The 20057-nt window shown below is 43.1% G+C and overlaps 1 protein-coding gene across 4 annotated transcripts in view; it reads right to left on the bottom strand.

The window, feature by feature from the left end:
• Nucleotides 1-1113: 1113 nt before the first annotated feature.
• actn1 (actinin, alpha 1) overlaps nt 1114-20057 on the bottom strand; it is a 58819-nt gene continuing 39875 nt past the window's right edge. Inside the window, exons 7-22 of one of the 4 annotated variants that reach the window (XM_084568714.1) lie at nt 19724-19805; nt 17603-17688; nt 14075-14167; nt 12908-13138; nt 11922-12069; nt 11677-11827; nt 11278-11386; nt 10839-10979; nt 9751-9933; nt 9350-9484; nt 8972-9151; nt 7492-7638; nt 3689-3769; nt 3314-3379; nt 2837-2995; nt 1114-1741 (exon numbers count right to left, since the gene is read on the bottom strand). In XM_084568714.1, the coding sequence (XP_084424840.1) occupies nt 1583-1741; nt 2837-2995; nt 3314-3379; nt 3689-3769; nt 7492-7638; nt 8972-9151; nt 9350-9484; nt 9751-9933; nt 10839-10979; nt 11278-11386; nt 11677-11827; nt 11922-12069; nt 12908-13138; nt 14075-14167; nt 17603-17688; nt 19724-19805 (2151 nt within the window). In that variant the 3' untranslated portion in view covers nt 1114-1582. Of the gene's footprint in view, nt 1742-2836; nt 2996-3313; nt 3380-3688; nt 3770-7491; nt 7639-8971; nt 9152-9349; nt 9485-9750; nt 9934-10838; nt 10980-11277; nt 11387-11676; nt 11828-11921; nt 12070-12907; nt 13139-14074; nt 14168-17602; nt 17689-18891; nt 18978-19723; nt 19806-20057 lie in introns of all 4 variants that reach the window. The other 3 variants (XM_084568713.1, XM_084568712.1, XM_084568711.1) reach the window with 3 other exon arrangements.

A 20057-nucleotide genomic window follows, 5' to 3' on the forward strand; every position in this document is an offset into this window, starting at 1 on the left:
TTCCTTCTCTTGTCTCAGTAATTTGAGAGCAGGCGCCATGATTGAGCGACATCAGCGTCTTTGCTGCTTTGAAGGACCGGATACAGGCGTTTTTTTACTCACAGGTAACCGGGCAACTGCAACTAGAGCCCCCTGAAAACTGCAGGTAGTATTCAGTGTGTGACAGTTAATTTGTCATTATTTAATTCGTTAGAAAACTCTGGAAAACTACCAGACAAAATCAAACATGGCAATAATAAAGTGGAACAGTACCAGTATTATTATGTTTATCTTTCACGCATGCACCCTCCTCCCTCCAGCCACACACACACACACACCTGCTGACAGTCAATGTGTGTTTTATATTCTTCACAAGTGTATTATTTAAATGTTAGGTTATTTATATGTGTGCCTCTTAAGCCGGGAGTCTGCAAACGTTCGTTATGTTCTCATAATGACAATAAAGACTCTTGATTCTTGATCGAAACTCTAAACTTAAATAGAGATTAATATTTTATGTGCATACATCTACAAAACTACTTATTAAAACTAAACTTAAGCCAGAGCGTTGGTTGAATCATCTAAGTTTATGTTTAAGCCATATCTCACTGGGATTTTTATGCTGCCACTTTTCCAGCGCTTATACCTTAAAATGTTTACTAAAATTTAAAAATACTACAGCTGACAAAATAGATGAATTTAAATGATTTGCAGGCCATTTCTACGTATAAGTAGAGGACTTCTATGAAGGTTTATATGACATATTTCTTATATGCTCATCCAAATTGGGAAATAAATGAGTGTTTGTGGGACTGTTAATCAAAAACTAAGAAAACTGAGTAGTGGTTTAGGAAATTATTGACATTATTTGACCTGCAGGATACATATGCAAACCTATCGCCATCTGAATGCAGTCATGAACAGCAGCTCACTGCAGCTCTTCTTTGTGCAGGTCAGTTTATCTCTGATCATTTATGCCACCATAACCATTCAATGATTCTCTTCTCATCTGCTTTCCCTTTAGATAAAATGATACATGCAAATGTTTTTCTAATATGACTGTCATTAGATCTTGCTCTGGACCAGAGAGTCAGATAAAAGCAGGACTCTATTAGAAAACCACTGAAAAAGAGACAGTATAGCAATTTTTCTTTATTACAATTTTCGTCTCTTATTTTCAATCAGGTGAAGAAAAATACCTTTTTTTGTTCAGTATAATAAAATATGTTAACTTTATTCATTTTTTTTTTGAAGAAAAAAAAACAATGACAACGAGAAAATAAAAACAGAAACATTTTCATTGTCTCTCCCTCTTTGTAAACCTGGAGAGCTGCTGCGCTGCGTGGGAAGCAAATACAACGGAGACAGACTGTGAGGGAGCGGTGGAGAGGCTGGATGGGTTGGTGGGGGGTGAGGGGGGAGGGGGGGAGGAGCAGGAGGAGACAGAGGATAATGACAAAAAGATAAGGCCAGAGACATACAAAAAAAAATAAAAAATGAGCGTAGTAGGATGGGAGTGTGGTGACGGGGCAGTCGGAGGACGTGGCGGTGATCAGAGCAGGTAGGCTTGGTGGTCCAGAGTCAGGACGACATGACAGAGTGTTCAGAGGTCGCTCTCCCCGTACAGAGCGGTGGAGAAGGACATGTAGTCGAGGGCTCCGGGAATGCCGTCGGGGCCGGTGTAAGGGGCCATGCGGGCGATGCAGTACTCGGCCTGGTCTGGAGGCAGCTCCCGGCGAAGCTCATCGGCTAAGATGTAGTTCTATAGACGAGGAGGAGAACAAATATACAGTGTGTTACGTTCAGATACCAGCTGTAAGAAATACAATACAACACATTCAATACATGGAGACATAAAAATAGCAAAATATAAGAAGTAGTTTTGAATTGCTGATCCCAATCGAAGTCAACAGCTGTTTCCTCGCGAACTAGGTTCATTTATTTATGGACGAAAAAGAGTGAGTAAAGATCTATGAGATATATTTTGTCTGCAGGTGGATGACAAGATGTCCACACAGATCCACATTTTTATTTCACATACTCTACAATCTGGTGGCACAGTGGGGTCACGGTTAAACGGGAGAAGTGGACACAGCGAGAAGGTTCTGGGTTTGCAACCATGGGCCGACTGGGCCTTTCTGTGTGGAGTTTGCATGTTCTCCCTGTGTCTGCGTGGGTTCTCTCCAGGTACTCCAGCTTCCTCCCATCGTCCAAAGATATGCTGGTTAGGTTAATTGGTGATTCTAAATTGGCCTTGCCTCTCGCCCAGTGACAGATGGGACCCTCCAGAGGACAAGCGGCTACAGAAATGACTTTGTTTTGGTGTTTCTGGTTTTGAGAAGTAGTCAGTGAAGCAAAGTTTACTACTTGATTAGACTGATTATGGTCTGAGATGGTGAACTTATTAGCAAACAGTAACCTGTGTGCATATCCAGCAGAAATTTCTGGCCTCCTGATATTATTATTATCATCCTTTTAGCTCTGTTTTGGTCTCCAACAACTCTTGAGGGAAATATTTAACTCTTTAGGAACTGCTCCACTGTGTTCACCTGCTTCAGTTCGTCTAGGGTTTGGCAGTGTACAAAACAAGGGTGAACAAAAATAGAACACTATAGTGAGCTGGGAAACCCAAAGGGTGTTCAAAAAGGTAAAAGAGTTGACTTAAAATTTAGTGTTCATCACTTTATTGTCTTAAAACTAGTCCTGGCGCTCATAGTGGAGTAAAGAGCCGCTTTAAATGTGCTGCTCAGTCATCTATATCTGCATACGGTGTGTTTGTCTCATTTCTAAAAGTCCATTAAACACGAATCTCTGAATCTTTATTTCGGGAGTGTCGACTAAAACCTTAATACCATACCTTGTCCCCTGCCAGAACTTTGAAGGAGGCCATGACCTGGTCGGCGGTGTCCGTGTCGGCCGTCTCGCGGGACATGAAGTCGATGAAGGCCTGGAAGGTGACGAGGCCCATCCTGTTGGGGTCCACTATGCTCATGATGCGGGAGAACTCGTTTTCACCCTGGCGGCGACAGAGAGGAGAGTGTGAAGCTCGGTCGCCACGGTGACGGTCCCCGCGGCAACACAGCAAAACAACACAGCAAAACAACACAGCAAACAAAGATGTTAAATATGCTAAAATATGTTGTCTAGTGTGTAGCAGTGCACATTACACGGGTCAGTTCTGATCTGATCCTTACATAGAATATTATAATAAGACATCAGTTGTTTTTTAGTTTGAATAACATGAACCTTACTATGCATCCATTACCATCTCCAACAGGTCGTGTTAATCACACACAAACAAATGTTCATACTTGAAGAGTGCTCATGGCTTTACCAGGTTGTAACCCACGGAGATAAGGCAGGTTTTGAAGTCTTCAGCATCCATGATTCCTGTTCTCTTCTACAAGGTCAGAGATGGAAAACAACAACAGGAGGAAAAAAAGAGAGAAACAGAGAAGGAGAGGCAGGGGCAGCAGAGGAAGGAAGTCATGTGGAGCATGAAGGATGAACAAAGAGCAGGATTAAGGAAGAGAACCGCAACGATCCGTGATGTGGACGTCGCAAAAAGTGGGAAAATTTAGACGAGCAAAGACAAGAATAAAGGAGGAGGAGGAGGAGGAGTGGAAGTACAAGAGGGGAAAAGTGCAGAAGAAAAAAAAGGAAAACCAGTTAAATCTCTCTCTGCGGGGCTGTGGCTACGATTAAGTACCTGTGCATCGTTGGCGATATCGAAGCCCAGGCTGATCAGGCAGGCCTTGAACTCCTCTGCGCCCAGAGTGCCCGAGTGGTCCTGGGGTGTGGGAGGCCAGTGCCAGGCGAGGCGAGGCGAGGCGAGGCGAGGCGTCGGGGGCCACAGGCCATGCAGCAACACATACAACGGTGTCAGTGACGGTGAGGTGAGAAGGTGGGGGAGGGGGGCAGGGAGGCAGGTGAGGTGGTGTCGGTGGGGGGGAGGAGGAAGATGGAGGGAGTGCACCATGCCCGGGGAGGAAAGAGGAGGTGAGGGGGGTGAAGGGAGAGGGCCATGCACAAGAGATAGAAAACAGAGAACACAGTGCATATTCATTAGGATCTGGCAGGTGAACACACGGTGGCAGCAGTGCTGCCATGCTGGGCGAGGGCATTCAGAGGCGTTAATGTGCAGTGTGGCAGGCAGACTACAGGGCCTTGTGGTGAGGTTATTCGTATCGTCAATGGCACACGTACTTATCACAAAATATGCTCCGTTTAGAAGCAAAGTCTTTACCTCGTTTCGTACAGGCAAACATCAGAGCCAAATGCTTCATTAAACACAATGTAAACACACATACTTTAACTACAGCTAAAGATTATTTTCTTGTATTTTCTCAATTTATAAATCACGTTATTAGCCTATATAGATCAGCAAACAACAAAAGGATAATTACATTTTTTTTTTTTTCTCAGCAGTCTAAAACCCAAACATATTTACGTTAATATCACAGAAGATGAAGAAAACCTATTACTGTTACCACTTGAGAAGCTGTAACCTCTAAAGTCTGGTCAGTTTTAATTGGAAAATGTTCTTAAAAGACTGCAGTTAGCTGACAGCAATTAATTTTCAATCATTCTGTCCTATTTTTAGCCAATAAATAGCTTTTGATTAGTCGAGCAATAGCTGAAAAATACCACATTTCTAGAAGGAAGGTAACATTTTCAGATTCATTTAGAGCAGGGGTGTCAAACTCATTTTAGTCTGGGGGCCACATACAGCCCAATTTGATCTCAAGCAGGCCAGACCAGTAAGAAGAACAGCATAATAAACTATAAATAACGAGAACTCCAGACTTTTTTGCATTTGTTTTAGTGCAAAGAAGAATAAGTAAATTATTAAAAATAAATAAATAAATAAATAAAATTTCTTAAGTAAAATATGTGCAATTTGGGCACATTGCCGTCTGCTGTTTAGCCTTGCATCTCAGTGTTGTCTTCTGTCCACTTCTCTTACTAAAACAATGGACAAATTAGGGATATCAGTTGTTTTCATTGAATTTTCGCACTTTGCAAAATAATGCAGCGGGCCAGATTAGACCCTCTGGCGGGCCACTTTTGGCCCACGAGCCGCATGTTTGACACCTGTGATTTAGAGGAATTAACCAAGACATTAACCCAACTATTACAACAAATAAAGTTTTACAACTTCCTTCTTCAGCTGTAACCTCCTCCTGTCTACCTACAATGTCAAGCTGTAATCCTTGAAGCATTAATAAAAAATAAAACTAAACTAAGTCCAGGTCTACATTTGAGCTCCTGTGAGCTCTGATCGTTGACCACAGGTATTGATTAGCAATGGGGCAGCTCTGGGAGGATGCATGAGGTGACGGTGCAGTAGGAGGGGGGGAGCTGAATAAAATTTTTTTCCATAATTGGTGCTGTTCCCGTAACGCTGAACGCCGCAACGTAAACACTAAGCTCTGGAGGCGGCCGGCTGGCAAAGACAGCACGGTTTTTATTGAAGCAAATTTTTAATCTACCTGCTCTGTTTCATTTCACCTTCCTGTATAATGAAAGCATTTCTAGTCGACACTCTTCCTGATATTTCTTTTAAAGATGTGCCGACTCAACTACCGAGCTGTAAGGTTACTAAACACCCCGATGCATGTGACACACAAGCTGCACACAGTTTGGTTAAAACACTGTTAAAGGGACTGCTGTTAGCTACACCTCGGGCAGCATGACAGGACGGTCTCAAACCCAGAAGTCATGTATTCTCACCTCAACTTCTTTTCTTTCCTGACGCGGTCTAAATATACACAAGACAAACTTGTGACTCCACACACAGCAAAATGTTACGTCAGTCGGCAGCAGAATAGTTTGACATTTTGAGAAAGGCATTTATTCCCCCCTTGTCTTGCAGACAGTCTCCTGACTGTATGGTGAATATGAGGCTAGAAATATTAGGTGGTTAGATTTGCATAGCAAGGCTCACTGGCAAACCAGCAGACTCAAGTGTAATAAAAGTATTTGCATCTGGCCAGGAAATAGTCTGGTGCAAAGGCCCTATAAAACAGGGAGGCGCCATTTAAGAACCGCAGGAACAAGTCATGACCTGTGGACACAGTCAGACTAGGTGCTCTCCCCATGATTAAAGATTTGAAGCTAAGCTAAAGGTTCTTAGTCATCCAGGTCATGGTTAATCCAAAAAGCTTCTTTGAACCCCAACTTCCCACCAGTCTTTTAGAAAAAACTCTTTATGGATATACTAAGCTAACTATCTGTCAGATTTAACGCTCAGATATGCAGTGATGGAAGAAGTACTCAGAATCTTTAATTAATTAAAAACTAAGCGGCTGAGAAAATGAACTGCAGTTCCTTGAGTGGCCACTTGAGGGTGGGTCCGAAAGTGAGTCAACCACCCAAGACCTTCACAATAAAATATCCAACTTTACAGCAGAAATAAACACGTTTAACATAATTAATTGTATTTTTTATATATATATAACTTACTAATTTCAGTTATTTTAGTGCTTGAATTTAGCTGTTAGCTGTTTGCTAGCCTAGGAATACACCTGCCCGTCTCAGAGCTCCACCTCATAGGCGGAGTCAGAAACTGCCAAGATGGCGACGGCCGGTGTCGTCCACGTTGGGCTTCAAAAGTGTCTCCAGAGGGTTTTTGTCCATCTTTATATACAGAACAGTTAATGGTAAAAGTAACACAATTTAAAAATGCCTGGCTACAAGTAAAAGTCGTAAAAGTTGTCGTGTTTCTGATTGTTGTTTTTTTTTTGTTTTGTCGTCTGTTTTATGTCCTGATTGTTTTTCTTTAGTTAAAGTTTAAATGTTCTTTTGGGGAACCCTCCTATTCAAGCCGCTTGAAGGTTTTTGGGGTTTTCCTGGCATGCCTTTATGCTTTTTCTTTCTTTAATTGTGTATTGTTAATGTACTTTCGGTATTGTTATTGTTGTTGCGTTTTTATCATATTTTACGTGCCAAATAATAAATAATGAATGAATGAAAGTCCTACATTGCAAAATGTATATGTATATGTTCAATCAACATAATTTTTTATACTATTGGATATTATTATTACTCGCGTATTGACTCTCAAGCAGGATTTAAAAATTGTAGCTGACTGAGGTAGAGTTGAATTTACTAATTTTGTCCGGTGGCTTAATTTCCCTTATAACAATTCAATGTATTATACAAATAATTAGATTATGATCATTTTTTAACATCCTAATTTGCAGTAACGACAGCTTCAGAAAAATGTAGACAAGTAAACACCATGAAGAATAAGATGAATAAGATGACTTTACACCACTGCAGATATCAGAGGAGCACTAACCTTTAACTCTCTGCCAGAAAGCAAATAAGGGCATTTCTCAAATGTCAAACTATCACGACATGAAACATTTTTGCTCCTGTTACGATCCCATGTCTGTCCCCAAGCAAACCGAATCTAGACATCGGCCTGTAAACGAGCATCGCAGCGTCCACGGACCTCTCCTCGGCTGCCGCTCTCTGTCTGCACACTGACTCAGTACGACTACTGACCCTGTCGAAGTGGTTGAAGGAGGCCCGGAACTCGTTCAGCTGCTCCTGGCTGATGCCCTTGGCGTCTCGCGTCAAGATCTGGTTCTCGATTTCGTTGATGGTGCGGGCGATGGTGGTGAGGAGCTGCTCCCAGCCCACGCGGATGTGCTGCAGAGGAGAAGAAGACGCAGACGGAGGAAGTTTTAGGAGGAACAGATAGTAAAACGGTCTCTGAGGCTTTTATTTCAGCTGGGATTCAGTTGGTTGTAAATGATTTGTGATTTGTTGTATCCCAAGTGGAGGAAAAGGTTAATATTTACTGCTCAGGACAAGGCAGATATGGCTGACGTGGCCTGTAAAATGTACTTTTAAGAGAAAGAAAAGACGACAATAATTTAAATTGAAGTGCTCTGATTTTACACGGTACTATTTCATTGTTCTTCTTAGCTTTGTCTCTGACAGACATCACATTCCTTCAGTTTGTGCAAAATAAAAGACAAGAAATGATGATAACACGTCTCCTAACTGACCATCTGTCATTCTGCCCTGTAGAAAAGAGGCAGCTTCTAAACTAGTAAACTGGAGTTTTTCTTCTCTTTAGTTGTTGTTCTTCTTTTCTGTCTTAATTGTTAAAACATAAATCTACATATACATACTATAGACCGATCAAGCATAACATTATGACCACCTTCCTAATGTTGTGTAGGTCACACTAAACAAGAACTACTTCAAAGTTCAGTTTGCAGAGATAAAAGTAAATTTTCTCCGTATTTCTTTTAAAAAAAATTTAATGAGCAGCTTCGAGCTATTCTTGTCCAACAGAATCTCTGACTGACCTTCCCATCCGTCCCCAGCCCGTGATATTTTTTTCCCGCCGGGATTAATGCTGCTTTTTTGAATAACCATTGACTGTATATACTAGATATACTAGGAAATAACTCAAATAACAAAGTTCTTGTTTATTTCAGCATCCAGCCGTGCTGGATGCTGAAATCGCACGTCGTCTGACAGCTGTCATAAAACTTTTGTTTCCAAACTCGCGTCTACGCTCACAGTTTTTCAACTGACGCCGTTCATGCACAACACTGCACATAAAATACATCACGACTACCTCCTTTAACTGATCGGACCGCAGCAGATGGTATAAATATGTCTCTTTACCAAACGCTTCATATAGCAGCTGATTCTGGACATCTGTCACAATAGGATTCATTTGGATTATTTTGGAGAGTAAAAACTATTCTTGGCAGGAAGCAGGGTTTAGTTTCCCAGCGCTTGGCCGACGAGCCAGAAAGTTAATTTTTGCACGCTGGAGGCTGGATGGTAAAACTGCCACGTCAGGAAAGTTCGGTATTAAATTCTTGAAGTCTTTACTTTGGCTGTTGAACCACACTGCGTAGCATAAAATACTTACAGGTCAGACCCCAAATAGAGAAGTGATAATTGGGAACATTAAAGCGCACATTCCCTGGATAGCAGAGATCTCAGCAGGTGTTTTTACCTCCATGGTGTAGTTGGTGTGCTTGTTGTCAAAGATGAGAGCTTCCTGGATGAGCTGGTGGTCTCCCTCCAGCTGGTCGATCTTTGGCTTGTAGTTGATGATGCTTTTCTCGTACTGGCGGAGGTGCGTCAGCTGGTCCTCCAGGGTGCCGTGCATCTCGATCGAGATGCGGCCGATTTCCTGCACGGACACACGGTGTAATTAAGAGGAATGCAAAGCAGAGGATCAACTCAATTTCATGTAAGGGTCGCCAAGGTCATGCAGATGTTATTACTTGTCTCTTTCCAGGTATATGAAAATATCTTAAGGCTGTAGACGCCAGGTATTAGGATTCCTCGCAACAGAATAGAGGAAAGTTCCCTAGTTCGCTGCACTGACCTCCATCTTGGTCTGGATCCAGGGCCCAATGACATTGGCTTGGTTGGCAAACTGTCTGCGCAGACGCTCGTTGTTCTGCTGCCGGGCGTGTTCTTCAATCAGAGCCTGGTCGCGCTGAGGCACCAGCTGCCTGACCTGCAGCGGACAAGAGAGCAATGGAAAACCCACGGGTGTTAATACTAACAATCCTATCTTCAGTAGTTCCCTTTATTGTAAGACAAGCTCTGAAATATTTAATCTCATGCCATAAAATCTTACTAAAACAGCTTTGATTGTTGCAGCCATACTCTTTTTAAATACCGCGTTGTCCATCCAGATGATGGGCGTAAACCTTTGCTCAACACACCTCGGGTTTGTGGCTACACGGTTTGTTTTCTGCTCGGTCGCATCAGTTGCATTACCTTGTCCCATTTGGCGTTAATCTCCTGCGGGTTGATGGTGGTGTAAGGGTTGGTGCCAGCCATATTCACGTGATAGGTCTGCACAATTTTGGCAATCTCATTGTGGATGCCCAGGATGGCCTGACGCTCCTTGTCGGCCTCCGGCAGCGTGGCTTTGAACTGCTCGTGGGCCGAGCTTAGTCCCTGAGACACAGAAAGAAAATATGCACCGCAAATCAGTGTTTACACCTGAAATATGATCGGATGGGTTCATTTCTTGGGTTTTTTAAAGGGCAAGAGGGATTTTGTCAGTTAACATTACAATGACGGAGAGTGTGTGTACGTTAATATGTTCAAGTAGGTTTCATATTTTTGTAAAAACTGGTTTGAATACTAACTTGCTTACATGATAATATATACCTAAAGCGTTTTTGTGTGTGTGCCTGTGTCAGGCTGCATTTCACTGGGGATGGCTGCTGCCATCAACGAGTGTCATTGCTATGGGGTGGGGGTGTCTGGTCTGGTCTAGGTGGGTGCTACATGTCTAAGTAACATCCACATGAATGAATGCCAGGTCCAAAAGTTTCCCAGCAGAACATTGTATTGTCACAAGATGGTCAATGTTATTTACTTCTCCCGTCAGTGGTTTTAATGTTGTGGCTGATCGATGTATTTCCAACGCTTCCAAACACGGATTTAACACAAAGAATTTGACATTTGGGGAAAAGTCTTGAGAAAGTTTATCTGTTTTTTTATTTTTGGTGAGAGTTAGACGAGAAGATCGATACCACTCTGAGATCTGTGTGATAAATGTCAGGCCCGTCCAAAGAGAACAAAATCCACTCAGCAGCTCTTTTAAATCAACACTCACTATCTTGAAAATGAGAAAGTGACAAGTTGTGGATTTACATGGGTTGTGTCAAGCTATTTCTGGGCAGTAACTAAACTTAATTTCAGTGGGAAAAAGAATGAATGAATTAAAGAAACGTGATGTAAGATGCAGATTTGTTTCCAGTTTCCAGTTTTCATGCTAAGCTAAGCTACCTGACAACATATATAAGCCTCCGCGCAGGCTACATGTTACTAGTTTACCTTAGGTCTGTGCTCACCTGGATTTCCTCGATGGTGTGGACGATGAAGGTGTCCTGCAGGTCCTCCATCGCACCCTCCATCCAGTTGTTGAACGGAGCCGCTCTTTTGGCAAATTCAAGGTACAGTTGGTCGATGGTTTCAAGCAGCTTCTCGGTCCTCTGTCGAGCGTAAAACAATAAGGAGGATGTTTAACGTTTTGTAGGTTAATACATATTTAATCTACTGACCTGCAGCCAGTCTTTTTTTATGTTTTATGTTAGGTTATGCCAAACTTTAAAGGAGTTTTTTTCAAGGCTAGTGGGAACCATGAAAATCACGTAGCTTCTGACTGTGAGGATAACAAAACGAGATATCTTAAAGCCAGGTATTTCATTCTTCAGTAATTTGTTTAGCTTCAGTTCCCTTAAAGTCGACCCTCCTCCCGCCTCCCTGAGTTTCTTTTATCCCATGTGTCACCTGCAAAGCTTCACTGCGTTTCTGGGTCATAGCTCCGAGCGCATCCCACTGGTCGCAGATCCGCTGGCAGCGAGCGTTTACACTCGGGGAGTCGTAGTAGTCCAGCTCACTGGGGCACGACAAGAACACAAGAGATCCATGAGTCATTATCAGAGCTGCAGCAGCTTTAAATCACATTCATCAGGTTTCTTAGACAACAGTTGGGTCTTCCTGTGTTTGTCATCTCAATTTGTTTTGACCTTAGCAGCCCATGAAGAGTTTATTTGAGTCAATATTTGTCCCTGACTTTCTCAGTGTTTTCTCACTTGGGTCTAAAAACGAAGCGAGATTAATGTTAATCTATTGTTCTCTATTTAGTACTGTATTGATCCATACATCCATCTGTTCATCAGGTCTTACTTTAACTCCTGCGCGATGGCTGCGATCTGCTCCACGCGGTCCTGGTGTGCAGCCAAGTCGCTCTCGAAGGCCTCGTGTTTCTTCAGCAGGGCCTTGATCTCCGACAGAGAGGCCGTCTCGTAGTCCCGCTTCTGCAGCATCTCCTCTTTACCTGCAGGGGGCAGGTAAATATATTAGCATTTATTATATTAGCATAACATTTATATTAATGTGATCACACAGAACTTCCTGGAAACATTCAGTACCGTCGGTCCAGGCTTCGTGGATGGCGGCTTTTTGGCGGAACTTCTCTGCCAGGTGGTCGAGTCTTTCCAGCCGGCGGATCTCATTGAGGAGCCACTCTTCGTAGCCCTTCTCTGCTCCCTCTAGACCTCCCCAGGCATTGTTGATGTCCTGCACGAGGCAAAGAAAGACATTTATTTCTTGCCAAAAACATGCAGAAGGTGAAACAAACACAATAACGTCTAAATTAGACTGTGAAGTCTGCAAAGAGTGTTCATTTTCCCTTACAACCATATGGGGTGAATTTATCTTAAGCCACCAGGAATACTTCTGGTGATCTTTTTATGCTTATTTATCCATGAGATGAAACATTAGCGTTGTTTTATAGACTTTTATGGGCACCTGATGAGTGTGCATCCAATTTTCACTCTCCTTTTGCTCATTTTTGGTCTCCTCCACATCTTTAGAAGAATATCCGTCTCTCTGGAGCTGCTAAATGCTCAACTATGTTCAATTGTCTGGCTTCAAGTTGATGCTAAATAGTCATTGTACAAAGGCGGCTTAATGGCTTCTTACTAAAACTAAAAATTATGAGACCAGAAGAAAAAAAACGTAAAACAATTCAGATTCTGCCTTTTCAGCCATTGTTAGCATGCTAGCATGCTGTTTACTGCAGCTTTAAGTTGGAATAGCTACAAAAATATCTCATGGAAAATTTAATATATATATATAAATATGACAAATGTTCAATTATTCAAGTAAAATATTTGTAAAATAAAAATATTAGGGCACGACTATTCATGTTTTGGAGTTACACTGCAAAGTCGTTAGCACATGTTCGCCAGCTTTGTCTATAAAGTTAGCTACACTTCCATATTTCTTCCAAAGCCTGCAAGGTTTGATTTAAGTCTGTTACAGAAAAGTTTGTGCACAAAAGTAATTTGTATCCCAAACTTTTTTTGATTTTTTTGTGTGTGAATTCGTACTTGCCCGAATTGCCGTCACCTACCGAGACCATCTTTCCCTCTGAGGGCATGAAGGCGGGCCTGTTGCTGAGCCTCAGCTTGGTCTGCAGGGTGTTGAAATTGATCTCCAGCTGGCACTTCTCCTGCACTTTGGGCGGCTTGTGGAGGCGGCGGTAATCTCTGAAGTCCTCCAGCTTCTGCTGCATGGCCTGCATGGTGTTCTCGGGCATTCGGTTCTCCAGCCAGGGGATGGTGCGACGGATCCACTCCAACAGCTGGTGTGTTGGTGGCGTGTAGGCAAGTGTGTGCATGTGTGTGTGTGTGTGTGTGTGTGTGTGGTTAATAGGAGGATAGAGGATAAACGAGTGAAATAAAGAGGGAAGGAGAGGCAAAGGAGAACCATGCCAATGAAAGAAAAATGGAGGATCAAGTTGGGAGAGAGGAAGTTAATGAGGTGTGGAGGATGTGATTGATGTGTGGAAAGAGAATACAGGTGGTTAATGAGTGAGCTAATTGATTTTTCTTCACTCTTGCAAGCAAATGAAAATATAAGAACATCTTATTGTTTTTTGAAGCTTTATCCCATTTAATACTTTTATTTTTTTTACTTTCCATAAGAAGGCAGCTTCAACGGGTGGTTATCGAATGCATTTCTAGTTGGTGCGTTGAGCGTTGTTTGGACATTAAAGACAGTTCGCACTGCAGCTGAAGATGTCTGAGATTACACGGGGCACTTGAACACACCACGAAGAAGTATTTTTAAAAGAATCTATGCTTTTAATATATTGTTAACCTTTAAAAAAGCCACTGAAGACGTTTTTAATATGTGATAATGTGCCTAAACTAACCATTAGATAAAGTGTTTCCTGGCTTTTAACTTATATTTATGAGAGTAGTAAATCTTCAAAATGAAAACTATCCTTTTTTTAATAAGTTAACATGAACTAAAACCTGCCTGGATGATAGAAAAGCAGTGTTCAGCCCTAAATCTATCAGATTATTGGGAAATGAGATAAAACTACAACTAAACTCAACTCAACAGCGTTCGTTCTGCCTGCATTTCATCTACATCTGCCACGTTACGGAGCACAAACACCCCCAGAGGTTTAGGAGGCGAGGGAGCGGCTCAGAAAGGAGGGGGAGAGGGAGAGAGGGAGGGTAGAGGAGGTGCAGGGCACGTATAAGGGAAAAAAAAACTGGGGTGTGCTCACATCACTGGCCAGCTTCTCATAGTCCTCCATCAGCTGCTCATTCTCTTGGTTGACAGCCAGCACCTTGCAGATCCTGTTGGCCGCTGTCTCTGCCTGGATGACGAGGGGGCGAGGGGAGAAACAGAGTGAGACCCAGAGCTGAGTGAGAGCACATTTTTGTTGAGGGGGGGATTCTTAGTGTTCAGCCATCTATAACATTTGCTTCTATAATGTAAAGTGATGCATTTGAGTAATTTCCGCCTACAGAACTGCTCCGAGATTTCCCAAATGAGAAATTTTTGAGAATGAAGCAATACATCAGGAACAATGCTGCTTTAAAATCAGGACAAATACTGCAGGATGCTTCTTTTTTGTGTAATAATGTCTGAGACTGTCATTAAAATGTCCTATGATTTATCATCTAACGTCTATTTCCAGCAGAAATATTCACTCTGGTGACAATTAAAGGGAGCTGGAACGGGGACGTATCAGCTTGTACCTGTCGTCAGGTGTCGGGGCACCTTTTCTCCCCGCAACACCGTCTTTTTATAGAAGCACAGCAGCAAGCGGTGTGTTCTTTAGGCTCTATATGAGGAGCTTCGACTGGGGAAATGAAGAGTGAAGCTCCTGCCAGAGTTAAAACAGCCCAGTGGGGGGAAACGGAGGGCCTCATCCATGACACAGCACTTCCTTACCGCTGCCTGTCAGTCTTTATCGATGGGTTTCCAACGTCTAGTCAGTTAACCCGTTGTGTTCAATATGAAAATGTAATGGAAACAAGAGAAAGGTATTTGAAGAGAAAAACGCAGGTAGAAATTTAAGCAACATGCAAAAAGTCTGCAGCAGATTTTAGCTCAGGAATTTAGAAGAAGGTTTTCAACAAGCACTTTAGAGTCTCCGTTTAAACCGCAACGCAAACTGCACTGATAGCTTTATCTCTCTCTGAAAAGCTCGACAAGGATTGATTTAAGATGCAGAATACGCTCGGAGCTGTGTCCTTTCCCCCAGACTACAGAGACCCAGCCAGGCAGACTTGAATCTCCCTCCCCAACCCCGGCTCACAGCTCAGAGAGACTGGCATCCCACACCGAGGACTGCTTCCAGCCTCTTTTGTCAAAAGATCACAGAGGAAAATTGGCTCGGCCGGAGACGTGCTCCGGGGGCCTCCACCAGGAGCTGCCTTAAAAGGACAGCCAGGATGTGCGGGTCGTGCTTCTGTGAGCAAATGTTTGCACGCCGGGCCTGTTTACCGAAAAGCCTCGACATCCAGGGCGGCGCTCGTGAATTACTTTGTCCTGACATCAGAGGACAGAGGACACCGGAGGGAGTGACTGTTAAGACAAAACCGTCTTAGCGCTCATCCGTGAAGACAATGGGGACACAGTCATAGTCTTTTTTTCATTATAAACGCTGGAAGATCCTTTTAATATTTTTAAGTTTTCAAGGTATTTCCAGAAGCAACTCTACAATATTACTGAACTTCTTTCCTAAATCCCCAAATCTTTACATAATCATCTAAACTAATTTGATAGATTTTATTTGATAGAATTATTTTATTTGAGCCCTTAAATGTGCAGGAACTTTATTTTTGGCCTATCTAGCCGAAACAAGCTGTCAATTACCCGCCGAACATTAGCCTTTTCAAACAACTTGAGCTCTATTTTGCTCTCCACCAGCTCCTCGGGTAAATGTGCGCCTCTTTAGTGTAGTATGGCGGCGCGCAGTGGGTTTGCAGAAACTTAAGCTGGACCTGAGAGCTGAAACGGAGCTGAAAGATGCTAAAATGCTGCAAAGAACTGATATGAACTGCAGAGTCGAAGCCTGTTTTCCCATATATGTCCGTTGTCGTGTAATCTGTCCAGTTGTTTCTTATTTGACAGTCAAGTATGTGCCAGAAAAACTAAAGATAATGGCGTAAAAGGCTAAAACAATACTTTAAAAATTACATTTAATCATATTTATTGTTAAAGTAGCATAAAACATGCCCGTGGGTAGAGTGTAAACTCCACCACAGATCATTAAAACCTCCTCATGCCCTGAAATATAACAGAGGACATCACCTCAGTGACCTCAGTGCTAGCTGCTGTTAGAGAGACTCAAACTGGGGCTAATATGGGCTTTCACTTTGTGTGAGGATTTCCATGTATAGAGCCATCCAATAAAGAGAGTGATGGTGTTTATGGGTAAATTCCTGCTCTGGAGAGGGGGGGGGGGGGGGGGGTGCAACCTGAGGTGTTACACAGAGGAGGAGAAACAATTGGTCTGTTTCTGTGTGAACTCCGTGCCAGCGCTGTAAAGCTGTGTGCCAGCCTGCAGCGGTTCCCAGACTCTCCATTGAGAAGTGGATCCTAATAAAGAGTTTTAGTGCGGGGATAAGTCTCTGCTACTCTCTGCAGAGATCTTTTGTGGATGTCTCTGGAATCAGTGCAGCGACTTCCTGCTGATGGAGGAGAAAGGTTCGTGCGGCGGCTCTTATCAAGGATCAATATGCTGCTGAAAGACGCCAGATAAGGTCCTGAATAAGTAGCATTTCCCACTGGAGCCGCCCACATTAAATATCCATGAAGTCATCACGCTTCTAGGAAATTGAAATCATGCACCGGATCCGTCCGCAGATAAGGCGCCAGATAAGATGCAAATAGGTGTGTTTGTTGGGCTGCCTAATGTTTTAATGTGTAGTCAAAGCAGAGCACCTGCTCTCACGTGGATTACATCAGCTGTTGCATTGTAGTTTCTCTAATACATGCAACAAAAATGCTAATAGTTTCAGGGTATTGAGGGTCTAAAACTGACCCTTTTAGCTGCTAAATGCTCCACTTACGTCTTACTGTGTCTGTCCACTGATCAGTGCTGGAGTTACAGTGTGCAGTGGAACTTTTTCTTTTAATAACATAGCACTGATCGCTATGTTGTGTTGGGCCTGTCACTGCAAATAATGCATTTTTCAGTTTATCTTTAGCTTTAAAAGCGGTGAACATTTGGGTGAAGGTGCATTGAAGCCCTTTAACCACAGAGTTCTCTGTACAGGGACCAGGTCGTACTTTATCTTGAGTAAAAATGCAACCTGTGTGCCCTTTTGCAAAGGTCGACAATCACGGTGCAGTCGCCGGGTTCCAGCACTAATACAACTAAAATGGATGTGGCATTTGTTGTGCTTCATGTCTGTCTGTAAAGCTGCAGCTGAAATGTGTTTACCAGATCTAATAACATTGTTAGACAGTGTTTAGTGATTGTTGTAAGGCTCAGATCTCAGTCTGACCTGGCGATGAGGAAAGATTCTCCCAAATTTGTGATCATTTATAGATGAAAATTTCAAATAATAACTATTAAGCAGATTAAGCTGTTAATGCATTGTTTAAATTCTAGTTAGTGGTGTTGTACGGTGTTTTTTGATTGAACCGTAGAGTCACATGTAAGCATTCAAAAGCAGCTATTAAGCGTTTAAGTTTTGCACTGAAGCGGCCAGCGCTTCATTTTGTTCTCCGCTAGCCAGTTTTGTCAGGCCTCCACTCGTCGCTTGCGCGGACATTTGTTCGTTTCTTTTCTCACCTTCTGTTTGCCTGAGAACGCGTGGTAGTAACACGACACATAAGTCATGACGGCCTTCTCATCTGGCCTCAAGGTGCTAATGATATCTGCCCAGGGAACAGAGGAAGGGAGAAAGAGAGAGAGAGACAGAGAGAGAGAGGACACAGAAGAGAGAAAAATGCACAAGAGTAAAAGTGTGCAGAGACAAAAGGGCCAGCAGGGGGCGCAACCACGAGTCGTCTCCAGTCTACCCGCACTTTGGTCTGATTTTAGGGAATATGAGTCTTCCAAATGACTAATGAGTTATTTTAAGTGGGAGATGGTGCACTGAAGAAACAAATCTTTTTTTCTGGTGATTAAATATAGCTAGTTAGTTATTTATTTGGAGGTCCAGCTGTATCTTGTCCCACACCTCTCAGATCTAGGAAGCAATCCAGAGTCTGGCTGTAGTTTAACGGCTCTCAGAGAGGCAGACCACGCTTCTCCACTCTCTCCTGCTGTAAACACAGACATTTTTGAGCTGAGTTGCTAAAACACAGCTGTGGGGAAATGATCCCTCTACTGCTGGGCCTCTCACACTGACCCTGGTCTTATATAACTTTCTTCTTCTTCTTCTTCTTCCTGGACTGAGAGTAGAGGCACGGCTAAGAGCTTCAAGGTAGCTGTCAAACGAACAGGCTATCCTTCATTATTTATCTAAGGAAATCCAAAGTTTCTTCCTTACAGAGAAACCAGAAGACGGACCGGAGCGAGACGGCGTGCATCCGTTAAAATGGGCCGACTGCTCCGACTTTGAAGTGCCCGCTTTGATTTCATTCATTCCTCCACCCTCAGTTTAAGCTGTCACTCCGTACGCCTGAGCATAACCAGCCGTTTAAACTGTTACATCTCCAGCTCTGAACCAGACTTCAGGCTAATTTGTGTCGACCACAGCGCCTATCACAGGCAATCACCATCAATCAGATCGGATCAGCTTCGCCACACCTCCCACTCTGCTCGGGTCTTCTGTTCAAAACGCTAATCAGAGGTGGATATGGGGCCTTCAGCGCCGTAACAGTCGGGTAGACTGGAGACACACTTGTGCTCAATGCCTCTAAGAACAGAGCGTTTTTGTCCCATCATGCATTTGGTGGCGTGAACCATGCGGAAAGTAAAGGAGAGTGACCCCCTGTAGGGAGCGAGGTGTGCTGCAGAGAGAGAAGGATACCGTTAGGAGAAACACGCAGTGGGAGACAAAAAGGGGAAGAGGTGGGGTGAGGAAGAGGAGGAGGAGGAGGAGGAGGATGAAGGAGACGCTGCATCCAGGATACCTTCTGGGCGCCGGAGAACGCATGGTAGAAGCTAGAGACGTAGGTCATGATCGCCTTCTCGTCCGGACGGGCAGTACCCACAATGTCTGTGGGGAAGAGAGGACGTCAGGGAGGGGACGGAGCGGGGTGTTTGGTGGTGGTGGGGGTGGGATTGAGGTCGTTAAACAGTTAAATGAAGAAACAGGAAGTAGAGCTCGTCACACGAGTAATATCCAGAGAGGCAAGAAGAAAACTGTCCAGATGTGAGGATTTAATTTGAAACTGCAGTCTGTTCTTAAACGACCAACAAATACTTACTGAGCAGGAACAAAACATGAAGGATGACGTCAATTAAGCTTCATTTATTTATACAGAGAGGAAGAACTGCGTGTTTATATTCAGTAGAAAATAGTCTGCCTCTGTGTGCACAGCTGCATGAGAGAATGTAAAGCATTAAATCAAAATTTATTAATAATATGTAATATATCTGTCTGTCTTTGAGATGGTCTATTACCCAGTAATGGGCCAAAGAGTCATATAAAGTCAAAGCAGACCTTAGGAGCAAGCGATTAATAAACAGGCTGTAAAGAAAAAAATATCCAGTTCAGAACTTCATCCAGATTTGATTCATTTCTGGTTCCCCTCTTGCCTCTTTTCTGAATGTACGTCACCTCTCTTTAATGCTACATGTTAAGTAACGTAAGTGGGGAATGCAAATATTAACTGTAGAAAAATACAGTTTGGGTTTTACTGAGCCCAAGCATTGCAAAAGGCTCCCAGATGGACAGCGGTATATTTTGTATTTTTTTGTAGACACAGCAGAACGTCATCGTTTGACTATTAGACTGCTCACCTTCTGCGTCCAACATCTTGGGAATGTCCAGGTACTTCTCTGCCACGTCGAAGGCTGTGTTCAGGTTGGTCATGGGGTCATCCTGTCAACGACAGAGCCGAGGGACCGTCAAGACTTTCACACTTAACTTGTTAACAGTTGGGTACATGAATGCTGTAGTTATAGGCTCTGGATGTGGATTTATGGCCTAAGTTCCAATGCTTATGCTAAGCTAAGTTAAGCTAACCAAGGAGGAGGCAGGATCAGTTTTCTCAATAATGTCAAACTATTCTTTAAAATGCCTGGAAAACAGACACAAATAAATTAGAAAATGTATTTTTAGATACATCTTTAC

Source organism: Chelon labrosus (assembly GCF_963514085.1).
Source record: "Chelon labrosus genome assembly, chromosome: 20".
Classification (NCBI taxonomy): Eukaryota; Metazoa; Chordata; class Actinopteri; order Mugiliformes; family Mugilidae; genus Chelon; species Chelon labrosus.